Here is a 15,615-nt window from a genome sequence, read left to right on the forward strand (position 1 = left end):
TTTCATATGTTGTGTGTACTTTAATCTGTTTGTGTTAAAGCATTACACAGGAAACCTGCACTTCACATAGAATTATCTCTTCAGATGGTATAACCACTACAGACCAATTCCTGGTATTTTTACACAAGTGACTAGAACTGCCTTTATATATTAGTCCATCGTTTTTTTTTTCTCTTGTGCACAGTGTCCAGTTTGAGTTCAGTTCAATTCAATTCAGTTTTAACTCTGAACACTGTTACAAACCCAGAGACCACAGATTATTAGGTATGCTCTTGTCATGTAATGTTTCTGAAACAACCAATACAGTTTAGTTATTGAGGTTTATCACTGTTTTCAACAACTCTTTAAAACAATAACATGCCCAAATACAAACTCAGCAACATTTCAGATAGAAATACATTTGGAGTTATAAATCCATCAGACTACCCAGTGCTGTAAATGCAATTTAAATATATGATCTAATATAAAATTATTAATAGAGAAGATCTGGATGACGTGAATGACCAGAAAAAAATGAACCATGTCAAGCATGTCATATAAACATACATACATATATAAATATGTATAGGGATGTAGTTTCTTTACAGTTTATACGATTCATTGTAACAAATGTTTATTCATCTATTCAGACAGTCATTATGCATGTACACACAACTGCATGTTACTTTGCTGCATTTAAGCTAAGACAATGTCCTGATAATATTTGACCTGATTATAATACTAGTACTCATGCTTTACTGACAACATATTTTCATCCGCTAACATTTTTAAGCTGCAGTTGCAGGACAGTAAGCAGCTGCTTATATTGTTTATGAGGTAGAGAGGGTTTGTATGCACTTATCATGTATGTATACATGATTACACCTACATAACTATAACTGCTGTTGGTAGTGTCAGGAATCACTGGGACAGTTCCACTGGAGAGGTGCTGACAGGTGGATCGGCAGAGCCTGCTTTTCTGTTTGTTTTCCTTTGCACTTTGTGTCACACCCTTCCTATTGTTCTGTCTTCCCACCTTGTCACTGTCAAATGTTACTTATCCACCCTGTTATACCAGCTGTTTTTAATATCAATAAATCTATATTAACATGATGTACTAATTTCTATTTGAATGTTTTGAAGTGATTCATATTGTATGTGTATATTCATGTGTAAACAAGATTCAGACAAATTCATCTGAAATGCATTTAAATACAAATAGTTTAATAAGAGAAGCTCTGAAGAAGCAAACTACAGAATATATGAGCAAAGAATTGTGTTTAATAGAGAAAATGTATTCAGTCATAGCTTTATTAACTGCTGTTTATATTCTTATTGTATTATCTGACTGCAAATGAAAGAGAAAAGAACAATAATTCCCGACTGTGGTTATTCAGTTATAGTAGAATAATGTTGTATTGTGTTGGTGATAGTTCACTGATACTGTGTGAAGTGGTGATCTGTATACAGTTACAGCACAACAGTGTCACTTCCTGGGTGTGTCCTTCTAGAGACGTGTAAAGTTCAGCACATACAGCACTATTATACAGAATCCTCACAGAGCTGTGTTCAGAAATGGATCAACTATACAACTTACTGTACATAGTGAGATACATACCACTGATTCTCACTCTAGTTACAGGTAATTTTCATCAGTTTATCAATTAATTAATGGAATTAACTAATATTCATAGAATTAATTCATTTATTTTTAATGTCAGTGTTTTTGGTGTTACACAAAAACATTTTTTGAATGTTTTGATATTTGTATTATATCTTTATTAATAATTTTTCAATATAACAGGCAGTTTTGCTGATAAAATTTGGCCGAAGGACAAAGATATCAACGTTGTGGGGAAGGAAACAGACCCTGTTACTCTGAGATGTTCATATGAATCAAGCAGTGATAGCATTCGGCTTTACTGGTGCAGACAATACCCTAACAGTGCACCACAGTTTTTACTGTATAAAGGTGCAAAGTCAGCAAGTTCAGCTCAGCGCAACCCCTCTGGCTCTCGATTCAATACAGAAACATCCCCAGACTCTACTGAACTCACTATCAAACATCTGCAGATCTCAGATTCTGCACTCTATCACTGTGCTCTTAGAGTAGTAGCACAGTGATACAGAGTCACTGAGAGACTGTACAAAAACCTATGAAATAATTCATTTGAAGTTCAACGTTTAATATCAAAGATACTTCCTTTAGCAACTTATCAGTTAACCACAGACACAAAAGACATTTGTGGTAACATATGCAGCTGAAGAAAGAGAATAAAATAAAGAGGCACTGTGTCACTTGTTGCTGGTGTGTACTGTTTAAAATTTAATTCATTGTACTTTGCTGCAGTTTTTCCCATGATTAATTCGAATGAATTTTCATTCATGTATATGTACAAACACAAATTAGGATTTGTCATGTATTCTAAGAGGCACAATATTGTACAACTTGTTTGGGGATTCACAACATTCAGAAGTGTCTAATTTAAGAGGTGTAGTATAATCTAGGGAAGGAGAATAATATTTTCAAAGGTGTCCCAAAGTAACATTGTCAACCTTGCAGAAAATATCCCAATGGCATTTTCCCCCATTGTTCTCTTAAAGGTTTTGTGGAGGACAGGGGAGTCAGGGAATCAAACCTGAGGTAAATTTTATGCAATGTGCTTGATGATGATGATACTTATGTATTTTGATTAAAAAAAGCACTTGTCTGGTGCCTCCATTGTCTTGGACTTCCAAATGTCATCAAAATGCAGACAAAAGCCATAAATATCATTAAAATAAGTTCAGGTGCTCTAACTGGCAGACTGTTACAGATTTGCAGTTGCAGGTCACCATGTCAACATGACAGATGAAGAATATCAATATTGTATTTATACTACACACTTATACTGATCAATGCGTACTGTATCAGTGGCCGAGCAGAAGATACTGAATCAGAAGCAGTAGGTACTGATAAAGTCATTGAAAAGTAGGGAACAGGTGTGCAGTGGTGGGGCGGTAGGGTGCATACAACGTTAACAAAAACACATGGGAACATAATTAAACCCTGCCAGACCACCCTCTGGTGTCCTGACAGGGAACTGTCCAGCAGTCCATGACAGTAAATGCAGTCAGTCTGCCTAAAGATGTCTAAAACCTGGTTAGTTATGCTGCATTTCTCATTCTATAAATGTAACACTTTGATCAGTTTAATTATGTCTGTGATGGACCTGTATTGCCAGAGAGAAGAGCTTACACACTGTACAGATGGCAGTAGATAAAGTTTTAAAATGTTTTACTGACCTAAACAGAAGACGGGAAATTTTGCCAACAAACATAATTCCCAGGCTACAACACAAACATGTTAATTATGACTAATTATGTATTTACATGTGTATCATTACATAACTGAATTCCACAATGGGTTCATTCATTAATCTTCCTAATCAGAGTCACTGTGGCTCCAGAATCTATCATGGACACACTAGGCATAAGGAGGGAATACACCAGTGGTGGGTTATCAGTGTCAGCAAGGCCTTCTCTGCTGGCCTAAACAGCAGTGATCTGAATCACTGACTTGCATTTTAATATATTTAATATATTTTTCCATGAAAGTGTACTAAATTATTCCCAATTGTCTATTCTCTACATTTCATAGCTTTTCTCTTGGTTGCGCTGCTTCCAGTAGTGTATATTTATGATGAGAGTATTTATCCAATCATATTTCAGTCACTGGCTGACATCATGTGTTGCCAGGGTGAAAGAAATCTGCCTTAAGGCCTTCAGAATCAATAGTGCAGGCGCCCATAGCTTAAAATAAATGGCAATGGAATTGTTAAATTAACCAATCAGATTTCGAGTTGGTGTCACTGGGGCCATCTATCAGGCATACAATTACGTCAGCAATTTCCCGTCCTTTAATTGGATAATCAGAGAATATATACTTTGCTATTTAAAGGTTGATTAGTATCTATTGCCGTGGCGTCATAATGATGGTATAGAGGTGGATTAATTCAGGAAGGACACCAGTGAAGGCCTAGGTGTGAAATGCACAGCCCACCACTGGAATATACCATATCACAGGTGTGGAAAAAGTACTGAGATTGTACATGTACATGAAGCTTTGCACATTGTCACTATTTGTGTAAGTATTTTCATCTCTACTGAAACCAGTGCTACTTAATGAAAAGAAATTAATTTGTATTTAGTTAATGTTGATTGTTTGCATGAAATGAACCAAGGTCCTGCCACTTAATATTGGCTTCCTTTCATTCCTTTCTGTTCTTTGGGCACATCCCCAAGAACACTGCTTGTTGATGTCTCCTTTCCAACAAAATGGAGTTAGTGAAATTATTACAATAGTCATCAACTGAAAAGTTTAGCATGAGCCCATAGAACAGGAAGATGTACATTTGCAGGGTACAATGAAATTGCATCAGTGTACAAGTTCCCTGTCCAGGGCAATCTGGCTCATTGGTCTAGAGTTATGATTCTCACTTTGGGTGTGAGAGATCCCAGATGAGCCCTTCCTATATTGTTAAAATGTTACATGGAATAGCCTGAGTGGGACAAAACTAACGGAAACTTGGAGTGCCGGCTGCTTGGTTCTCATTTGGAAGCTTGTTTATCGAGAGGTCCCAGGAGGTGCAAATCCCATGGTGTATTTCACCAAATAACCTCTGAAAATCAAAGCTCCAACCGTGAGCCTATCCCAGGAATGCTGGGAGTAGGGTGGGTCCTTGGATTGAAGCCTCTTATAGGACACCATGCATGAACCGGGGGGCCTTTCGCGTGTTAGGCGAACGTAATAACCACTACACTACAGAAACTACAAAGAAGCTATTCGGGCTCTCATCTTCAAAATAAATCAATTAAACCAAAAAAGAAAACAAAAAAAAGACAATATCAAGACTTTTGTTCGCCAGTGCAAATGAGCAGAAAACGTGAAAACAGTCACGCTACAGAAACTATGTGGGAGTGGGGCCGGATCTCAGTTTCAGCTTGTTCCCAAGGCACGGGTGCTACAGAGCGCAAAACTCGAGTCTTATTCGACACAAAGCACAAGCCCCTGACCGCCAAAAGATGTTTCTGCCCGGTTTCGAACCGGGGACCTTTCGCGTGTGAGGCGAACGTGATAACCACTACACTACAGAAACAGAAGCGAAGGAAAGTGTTTCCTTTCGGCGGGGGAACCGCAAAGTAAGTAAATAAATAACTATTCGATCAACGCAAAGGCTTAAGCGTTCCTTCAACCGAGTAATGAGTGCGCAGCCTCAGGCGTTGGTGGTATAGTGGTGAGCATAGCTGCCTTCCAAGCAGTTGACCCGGGTTCGATTCCCGGCCAACGCACTACTTTTAAGCCGCATGTTGGAGCGTGGCAAATGTATGAGGGCCGCCCTTGAAAAGGCAAACGGAACAGGAAAGTCCGCCAGCTGCATTTAGCAGGCTTTGGCAAGAGTGTGACGAAGGCTTCTCTGCTTGTGAGAGGTCTTTCCACAAGTGATTTCCACTTGTGTTCTAAGTGGTTGCTTGCTGCCTGAGGCCAAAAAAAAACAGCCCTACTTGTTGCTCGACTCGAACAAGCAAACACTTGTTCATGCACTAAAGCCCATTTGAAGCTAGGCACCACATAGTGGAGAAACTGCTCTAGTCACCTTCAGGGTCCTGATAAGGACAAGTGGGCTCTTACTGGAGCAAAGCTCAAGGCTTGTTTCTGCCCGGTCTTGAAAGTCAAAACGGAACGGCAATGTTTCTGCCCGGTTTCGAACAGGGGGCCTTTCGCGTGTTAGGCAAACGTGATAACCACTACACTACAGAAAATATAAAGAAGCAGCTCGGGCTCTCATCTTCAAAATAAATCAATTATTACAGCTGGCATTATTGATATTAGAGAAATACGCTGACCAGCTGCTGTTCAGAGCAGTTCTGTATCTAAGCAGGTGTTCAGTGTAATCTATAGAGTGTACAGATTTGCTGGGTTTCCTTTATAATTGCTAAAATGGTCACTCTGACATCTCTTGGTGGGGACATGTTTTTTAAAATGGCAAGGTTATAGCTAGGTAGAACCTAGGGAAAGTTTTGTAGACTCAAGAATATAAATAGCATAAATAGAGGAAAAGAAAGATATGTTTCTTGATGAACACAAGATGGCGAACTTGGTTATCTTATGGTCTGACAAGTACAAGAGCACCTTCTGTAATATAGGCTCTGCCTGTTCTTCTATCATTCATACTGCACAAATATTTAACCCTTGCCATTGTTAATCTCAGGAGCTAAACTAATTTCAGACATATAAAACAACTGTTCACTTTAGACTAAAGTGTTTTTTTCTGATTCAACATTAAAGTCCATGGAGAAAAAAGGGGGATTTGTTCATCTCCTCTGCAACTGTATCAGACTCTGCACTATGCTACTCTGCTCTAACCCTAACCCACAGTGACAGGAAATCCAGCTGCACTGTACAAAAATTTTGACAGTTCTGTTATATTGAAAGTTTTACTGAATTGAAGATACATGTTTTAAGGTTTTTCTTCTTGATAAATAACCTGAACAGGCTGTGCTGGTTCAGCACCATCAATGTTTTGGATAGCAGAGGAGCACATGGCTGCGGTGTGGAGCGAGTGAAGCATGGCAAAGCTGTTGGAGACCGAAGAAGACATCCCTAAGCCATTGCACTCGTCACTGCTCCACCGTACCTGGACCCCTTTCAGCCCCTTTCAGCCATCAACCAAGGCTGTGTAACCATGTTTTCCCTATTTTGCTCCTTTTTCTATTTTCACTGAATTTTGTACTCAAAGATTCTTTTTTTCCCTATGTGCACCAAATAAATACACTGTGAATTTTAACCTTCGCTGTCTCATGTATGTCTGTTAAGCCCTCACTGCCTGAGTAGTGTGGGAGATAATTTTGTAAATGAGGATATATGTATGCGGTGTGTGTTTGATGTAGTGTGAAATAATCGGGGGACAGCAGGAGTGAGTTCTCAGGTAAGGTTTACTCGTTAGGTCGTTTGAGCTTAAGAACAATATAAGGTTTAACACGGCATGTTGGCCTGTCACGGGCCTTGCACACAGGCTGCAAGGGCTTTGAAGAACAAATAGTTGTATGAATGATGTCAGTCTGGCAGGCCTTCTCTGCGGTACCAGGCTTTCCAAACTTGGACCAATCAATGGCAGAGATGCACCCTAGATTATTATGGTCAATCTTCGCTCCGCTGGTACCTGGAGCGGCAGTGATCTCATCATGAAGTAAACGCAGCGCGTGCTGGATGGCAATGGTGGTACCAGGCGAAATATCTAGAGTACATACGTAGAAGACAGTGGATAAATCAGAAAAGCCGTGAAGTGTAGAGTGTAATAAAAGAAAGGGTGTTGGCCCCTGAAGGACTGAGAACTTACCCATGCTGTCTCCTGAAGAAGAATGAGGTGTTGGCAAGAGTGAGGCCGAAGACAATCCCACTGGTGGGGGCGGAAACGCCCAATTTGTTAATATAATGATGTAGGGAAGTTTTAATTATAATGGTATTTGAAAAGTTGTAAATTCAAAGATAATGGTGTAAAAAAGAGTCTAAAAGGTCTAAAAAAGAAAGATGGGTGGGATTGTCTAGGCAAAGAACCAGTGACGTGTTGCATTGGGAAGATAAGGGAAATGTATATAAAGGCTGTAGTTGGAGTTCCCCGAAGAGAGGTTGTTGGGACATTCATGCACGAGCATCTCAATTCTTGTGTCAGCGCTGATTACAAAATAAAATCTCTTATCTGCATTCATCTAGTCTGCTTGATTGGCTTATTTAGTTTTGAGGCCTTACTAACTATGAGTCTCACTTAGACTGAGCTGTCGGGTCAGTGTGGAGCTGGAGTCAGATTTTAGTAGTGAGTACAGTAGAATTTTTATTCCACAGTAGCTACAACCTGTATTCTCTAATAAGTTAAAGTCATAAAGTTTCTTCCTCATGTCATCTCAAAGGTTTCCTCCATGTAACTGTTTCCTTTCGGTTACTCATGATTGATTTAAATCTACAATTGCAAAGTATTTCATTAAATTAAAGTTTCTGACTCTGTTCACGTTCATTACATTAAAGTATCTATAATTATGTTATGAACCTGTTTACCCAAATAAGTAGCTAAAAAACTTTAACAACCATGAAACCAGGACAACAGAGAAACTAGTTTCACCAAGAAAAGATAACATGGGACATGCCAAAGAAATGAACAAGTGGGCCAGAAATAAAACCAGACCAAAAAACACATTTCCTCTTGAATCCGTTCATTTATCAGCATCTACATACTATATTCTGATTGTACACATGGATATATCGCCAACATACTGCATAATCTATTGAAAGACATACTGCAAAGAAATATACATTTTTAAGTGCTTATATATTTTTTTCACATTTTGTACTGTTACAACCTGGACCTGAAATGAACTTAACTGGGATTACACAGTATATCATGATTATATATATAATACTGTATATTAAATCATGTTTGTTGACTTATTTTGCCACCTATTGGGATAATAGAGATAAGATAGTGTTTTTCCCCCTGAATGTTTTCATTCAATTACTTTCAGAAATGATCATGATTTATAACAAAATTAATTTTTGTGGGCCATATTAGCCAATATCAAGCTATGAACATGGACTTCGAGCAGTGACAGACTGTAAAATTACATCCAAATTCTAACAGCAACATACTGTTTTTCCAAACAGTACGATACAGTAACATACTTGTAAAATCTTAAGCAGGTTACCATAGAATTTAACAGTAATATACAGTATTTTCTTTTTGTGGTATAGACCAGTCAAACACATGCACTGTAAAAAGTAATTGTTGAATCTACTCAAGAAAAACTTGTAAATTTAACTGACTTTTGAAAATTTGTTGATTTAAATTGATTAGACTGTGTAGTGTGAACTAAACTTAAGAGTACTTAAGAGTATTTATTTATTTATTTATTTATAGGTTCTGGGTCTTTTTCCCCTTTGCGCTATAAAATAACCTGGAAACCAGTAAGATTTAAGCTTATTGCCAATCAGCTGCTGCTACATCACAATCCACCATATTTGTATGAACAGAGCTTGATATATTTACTGGCCTTTGGTTAAGTTTCAGCATAGGACGAAACAATTACTATTACAATTATTATTACTATCACAATTAGAATTACTCTTCTAATTTCTTAAACACGCTTTTGTCTCATGCATGCGCAATGTGACAGAACACAGGTGTTTGGAGAAGACATTGACGAAGAAGAACTCAAAGAACAGCACGTTTTAGGGATGTAGTAGAATGACTAGGTATGCTCACAATGATCTGTTTATAAACATCAGTGTCTCTTACAACTTAAATACAATTTTATTTGCTAGTTGTGTGGAAAGAGGAAAAGACATAAAAAGGCACACTGAAGTAGTTTTATGTCAAATGTGACCAGTGCTACGTTGCAAAAATCGACTTTTACTGAACACTTGTTTTATTACATTTCTAAGCTATTTTAATCGGTTGTAAGTTCATGGTTTATCATTAATGATATGTAAAAACCTGTGTGGCCTTTATGAACATTCTTTCTAGAACGTTTGATCCGCACGTGTGGTTCACATGGAAATGAACAACATGATGCCTGAATTAAGATAGCTTAATTAACAAGCATGTACCATATTTTGTGTTTTTTATTTAGTGTATGCTTATTTTGGGGACTTAAATTCATGCAGTGGAAGTGTAGGTTTTGCTTGTTTTCGTGTGAAAAGTGGGCTCAGCTGTTGAAACACTACAGAATAAAACATGGAAGCTACACTAGAAGTACTCCAATTCCATGTCTCTACACAGATTGTCTGTGCTCATTCAAATCATTTAATGCAATAAGTGTACACTTAACAAAACATCATTCACATCAGGCACATGGTAGCCTATCCAGTCCATGTGATAACATCCCTTTGATATTTCACTGCCCACTTTGCAGTTTTGAGGCGCCCTGCACAGAGTCTATTTTTTTTCTCATTTGCGGCAGCATCTCAAAAATCATAGAACTGTGCAGTTTCCCTACAACTATTGCAATTTTGAGAGCAATATCTACTCTACATTTAATTCCCATAAATGTAGAGAGCATGGAGCATTTGATCAGAGGCAGTTAAAATCTGACGTTCTCTTGTATGTTGCTACACACAGTGTAGATAATGTGCAACAAGAATAGCCCTTGAGCGCTGATCCTGTAGATGAACTTTTGGAGATAAATGATATAGAGATTGAAAACTTTGATGAATTGCGTCCTCAGTTGGAGCCTCACGCTTTCTCAAATTATAGCCTCACTCTCTCAAAATGCAGGTGATTTTGCATGTTTCTGATTTGGCTGCACAGGAAATAATTCAACATATAAATCAAATTTTACTTCTTTCATCTTGACAATGAAAGATGGTGAGCCTCTTTCCACAATAAGCAGAGGAGCATCATATTTTCAGAGTGAATTTCTGATTGCCATGCCAGTTGAATACAAGCTTGATTCAGAGTCAGTCTCTTATGTGCCAGTTCTGCAAATGTTGCAGAAAATGCTAAACTGGGCTGACATTCTATATAGGGTTCTTTGCAATGATCGATTAGTTAATGAATTTAAGACTTACAGAGATGGCACTCAAGATTCAAGATTCAAGAAGCTTTATTGTCATTTCAACCACATATAGCTGACGCAGTACATAGTGAAATGAAATAACGTTTCACCAGGACCTGGTGCTACAGAAACATACAACATACAGATCAAACACAAAAAAAACACAGAGCTAGGACAGAAGTTTGTCTTAGCCACATAAAGTGCACAGTGTGCAGCTAGGTGCAAACAGATCGAAGACAAGACAGTGCAAAAATAATAAATACAAACAAAAGGCAACACAAAAACACAGGACACTTAGTGCCGAAAAGAAAGAAAAGAACATGTGTAATGGAATATAAGTGAAATAAAATAAGATAAAAAGAAATGATGTAAAAAATATTGTGCAAAAAAAATTCAACAGCAGCAGTTGAGGTAGTGCAAATAGAAATAAACATAAGTATAACTATAGCAGCGTATGACAGGTAGTGGTAGTGCCACAAGTAATGAACAATTTAAATTATGTGTGTGTGTATGTGTGTGTGTGAGTGTATCCATCCAGGTGAGAGAGAGAGAGAGAGAGAGAGAGAGAGTGTGTGTGTGTGTGTGTGTGTGTGTGAGTGTATCCATCCAGGTGAGAGAGAGAGAGAGTGTGTGTGTGTGTATGTGTGTGAGAGAGACAGAGAGTTTTGTACAGTTCAGTCTTGAGTGTGTGTGTGTGTTTATGTGTGTGTGTGAGAGAGAGTTGTTCTACAGTTCAGTCCTGGGTGTTGAGGAGGCTGATGGATTGAGGAAAGAAACTGTTCAACAGTCTGGTTGTGAGGGCCCGAATGCTCCGGTACCTCTTTCCAGATGGCAGGAGGGTGAAGAGTGTGTGTGAGGGGTGTGTGGGGTCATCCACAATGCAGTTAGCTTTGCAGATGCAGCGTGTGGTGTAAATGTCCGTGATAGAGGGGAGAGAGATTCCGATGATCTTCTCAGCTGTCCTTACTATCCGCTGAAGGGTCTTGCGATCCGAGATGGTGCAGTTCCCAAACCAGGCAGTGATGCAGCTGCTCAGGACGCTCTCGATGGTCCCTCTGTAGAACACAGTCAGGATGAGGGGAGGGAGATGGGCTTAACTCAGCCTCCTCAGGAAGTAGAGGCGCTGCTGGGCTTTCTTGGTGATGGAGCTGGTGTTGAGTGACCAGGTGAAGTTCTCTGCCAGATGAACACCAAGGAATTTGGTGCTCTTGACGAGCTCCACCGAGGATCCATCGATGAACAGCGAAGAATGGTCACTCTGTGCTCTCCTGAAGTCAACCACCATCTCTTTAGTCTTGTCAACGTTCAGGGAGAGGTTATTGGCTCTGCACCAGGCTGTTAGATGTTGCACCTCCTCTCTGTAAGCTGACTCATTGCTCTTACTGATGAGACCCACCACAGTTGTGTCATCGGCGAACTTGACAGTGTGGTTGGATCTGTGCATTGCTGCACAGTCGTGAGTCAGCAGAGTGAACAGCAGTGGACTGAGCACACAGCCCTGAGGAGCTCCAGTGCTCAGTGTGGTGGTGCTGGAGATGCTGTTCCTGATCCGGACAGACTGAGGTCTCCCAGTCAGGAAATCCAGGATCCAGTTGCAGAGAGAGGTGTTCAGGCCCAGCAGGCTCAGCTTCTCAATCAGCCACTGAGGGATGATTGTGTTGAATGCTGAACTGAAATTTATGAACAGCATTCGAACGTAGGAGTCTTTACAGTCCAGGTGTGTGAGGGCAAGATGGAGGGTTGTGGTGATGGTGTCATCCGTGGAGCGGTTAGGACGATACGCAAACTGCAAGGGGTCCAGTGAGGGTGGTAGCTGTGACTTGATGTGCCTCAGGACGAGCCTCTCGAAGCATTTCATCACAATTGGTGTGAGTGCGACGGGATGATAGTCATTGAGGCAGGAAACCGTAGACTTCTTAGGCACAGGGACGATGGTCGTTGTCTTGAGGCACATTGGGATGATGGAGCTGCTCAGCAAGATGTTGAATATGTCAGTGAAGACATATGCCAGCTGCTCCTCACACTCCCTCAGCACTCTGCCAGGAATGTTGTCTGGTCCAGCAGACTTCCGTGGGTTAACTCTGCATAGAGTTCTCTTCACATCAGCTGTGGTGAGACAGAGCACCTGGTCGTTTGGAGGAGGGATGGTCTTCCTCGCTGTTGTGTTGTTCTGTGCCTCAAACCGAGCGTAGAAGTCGTTCAGCGCATCTGGAAGGGAGTCGTCACTGTCACAGGCAGGTGGTGATGTTCTGTAGTTGGTGATCGCCTGGATACCCTGCCACATGTGCCGGGAGTCTCCGCTGTTCTGGAAGTGGCCATGGATTCTCTCAGTATCAAGAAAATGACTTTTTCAACACTGAGACCTTCAGGATTGTCCTAGGTCTTTATTTTGATGAATTTGAGCTTGCCAATCCCCTTGGCACTTCTCAAAAGAAACAAAATATTTGCTCTCTATTGGATTCTAGCCAACCTTTCCTCAAAAGATCTTTCATCACTTCAGTCAATTCAGCTAGCATTTTTATGCAGAGCTAGTGCAATTTAACATCATGGTTACAAAGACATCTTGCACCCACTTGTTAGGGACCTTGAAACTCTTGAAAAGCATGGTGTATATATTGAACAGTTAGGAGACTGTTTGAAAGGAAGTTTGCTTTTTGTTTCATCTGATAATCTGGGTGCACATTCTTTTGCAGGACTACAGGAGAGTTTCAGTGTTGAGCACCCATGTCGGTTCTGCTTTGCAAAGAGGAGTGAAATCCAGGAGAAGGAGGTCTGGTCGGGAACATGGTGTGAAAGGTGGCTGTGTGTTAAGTGAAAGGTTGGAACATTTTCACACAGTTGGTGGTTTTCCACCTGACATAATGCACAACCTTATGGAGGGTGTCATCCCTATTGAAATGTCCTTGTGCATTAATGATTTGGTATCAAGGAAATTAATATCTCTTGAATCCCTGACTCAAGCTATCAAGCAGTTACCTTACAAATTCTCAGACAAAGTTTATCAGCCTCAGATCATCCCAGGCACATTTGCCTCATAAGGTACCACTGGGGGTAATGCCCATGAGAATTGGGCATTTATTAGACTTCTGCCCCTCATGGTGGCCCTTGATATCCTGTCCTCACAGCATCATCTGTGAGCAATGATGGAATCAAGTATAATCCAGATATGGTTGTATCTGTTGGTACTTTTCCAGGCCTGTCTGATTTCAGACAGTTTTTTCAAAATTCTTGTCATCAACAGTGCTGTTCTGTTTGTGTGTAAAGATCTGACATGTTGGTACATTCAGCACCTGCGTTCTTTTGAACTTTGCTGTCATGTGCTATCACTGACAATCACCAAACTCTCAGAACTCTTATAAACTTCGGGGAAGGACCTGTGTTACACTCAAACATTATATCATATGCTGAATGAATGATAATTCAGGCTTAAAGAGACTTGAAATTATTGAAAAATTGTTTACTCTCATTCTTACTTGGAAGACAAAAAGGCTTATTTTTGTAATGATTTCTGATTGCTGATGTCTGACTACTATGTAAGAAGATAGCAAGCATTGCTTCTCAAACTTCAGGAGGACACAAAAGCATCATATAATTTCATTCAACTTCAAGTGTTTGAATAGTATCAATGGGTTTATTAAGAAACAAACTGAAATGTAATTCATTTTCTTTAAATGGTCATATCCTGCATGCACTCCTGAGAGAGCAGCAGTTAAATGCTATTCTATGTGAAGGGTTGATCCAGTGAAATGGATTATATATTGAAGTTGATTTCTCAGCAAACCAATTTATTTGCCTTAAATGCTTGGACTGTATGGCAGATGTCACATTAAATTATTAATTATTTTGTGTACTTTTTAAAGTACATTTAAACAAGGATGAGTGAAACTTTTCAAATCATTTTTTTCAAAGGATGGGTTTAGAATTATGCAATTGGACAACTGTTTTTCTGTTGAAGCTATTACTTTAATTTAAGAAAACCAACCCAATTCTTTAACCTTTGTAGAGAGAATAAATATGGAGACAAGGACTGTACTCTGAGTTATAGTTTGTGAAAATGACATCAGAAAAATCATACTTCCTGCGAAACCACAGACAGTTGACTCCCTGATGGAGCAACTTGAAGAAAAGCTTCAGTATGAAGATCCAGAATTCAGCAATTCCCTTGTGAATCTTACCTACATTGCTGACTTGCCAGATAAGCCCACATGGAACTGTGATGACAACAACCCCTAACACAGCTGACACTGAAGTCCTGTCTGTGGCTTCTGATGATCATTCATCTCATAGTCTATGGACTGCATGGCCAGAATATTTTGAGATCCCTACTTTTCCTGTTGACGTTGAATACAGATTACATCAGGGAAATCTACAATACATGCGAGATAAAACATATCTACAAGTGTCAGGAGAGCTCATCTAAGGGGCGGAATAGGTGGTATGATAGCCTCAGATGGAAAATGGGTAACTACCACTCAAAACTGCATCAAGCTGGATGTTTGGAGATATCCATAAATGGTTGGAAAAGAAGGGGACAGCAGCCTCAGAGAAACATCACAAGAGGTTTGAAATCAACTTTCTACCGAACTTCCCTGATGGTGAAGATGAAGCCAGCATGGAGTCTAAAAGGAAGGAGATGGTGGAAGACATGAAGAAACGTCATGTTAATTCTGCACTAGCCCAGAACATGAATTCTACATTTGCCTTGTGTAGAAAGGAACTGATAGAGAAGGAACCTGCAGTGAAGAATACAGTGGAAAGGTGGCCAGCCCTTTTCACACAGAGTCAGGTGAATAAATATTCTTGGTTTTATGGATCTTTAAAGAAATAGTTCACCCAAAATTAAAACTGTCATTTACTCAGATAGTTTCAAACCTGTATAAATGTTTTAGTTCTGCTGAACACAAAAGAACGTATTTGTAAGAATTTCAGTAACCAAAAAGATCTCATCCCCCATTTACTTCCATAGTATTTATTTTTCCTATTATGGTAGTAAATGGGGGATGAGATCTGTTTGGTTACTGACATTCTCACAAACATCTTCCTTTGCGTTCG

General features: G+C 39.6%; 2 non-coding genes and 1 gene segment (V, D, J or C); 2 read left to right on the plus strand and 1 right to left on the minus strand.

Moving 5' to 3' along the window:
• Positions 1–1,554: 1,554 nt before the first annotated feature.
• Positions 1,555–2,085, plus strand: LOC131349638 (T cell receptor alpha variable 19-like; the record flags this gene model as incomplete). The annotated part of the segment is given in 2 exon segments: positions 1,555–1,621; positions 1,784–2,085. Coding segments are annotated over 2 exon segments (369 nt in total), but the record flags the coding sequence as incomplete, so codon positions are not given.
• A 2,959-nt stretch (positions 2,086–5,044) lies between these two features.
• Positions 5,045–5,117, minus strand: trnav-cac (transfer RNA valine (anticodon CAC)). Its single transcript has one exon. It is a non-coding gene; the product is annotated as a tRNA-Val (tRNA).
• A 121-nt stretch (positions 5,118–5,238) lies between these two features.
• trnag-ucc (transfer RNA glycine (anticodon UCC)) lies at positions 5,239–5,310 on the plus strand. The gene has a single exon. It is a non-coding gene; the product is annotated as a tRNA-Gly (tRNA).
• Positions 5,311–15,615: the final 10,305 nt, after the last annotated feature.

The sequence above is a fragment of the Hemibagrus wyckioides genome, unplaced genomic scaffold, assembly GCF_019097595.1.
Source record: "Hemibagrus wyckioides isolate EC202008001 unplaced genomic scaffold, SWU_Hwy_1.0 Contig1, whole genome shotgun sequence".
NCBI classification, from domain to species: Eukaryota; Metazoa; Chordata; class Actinopteri; order Siluriformes; family Bagridae; genus Hemibagrus; species Hemibagrus wyckioides.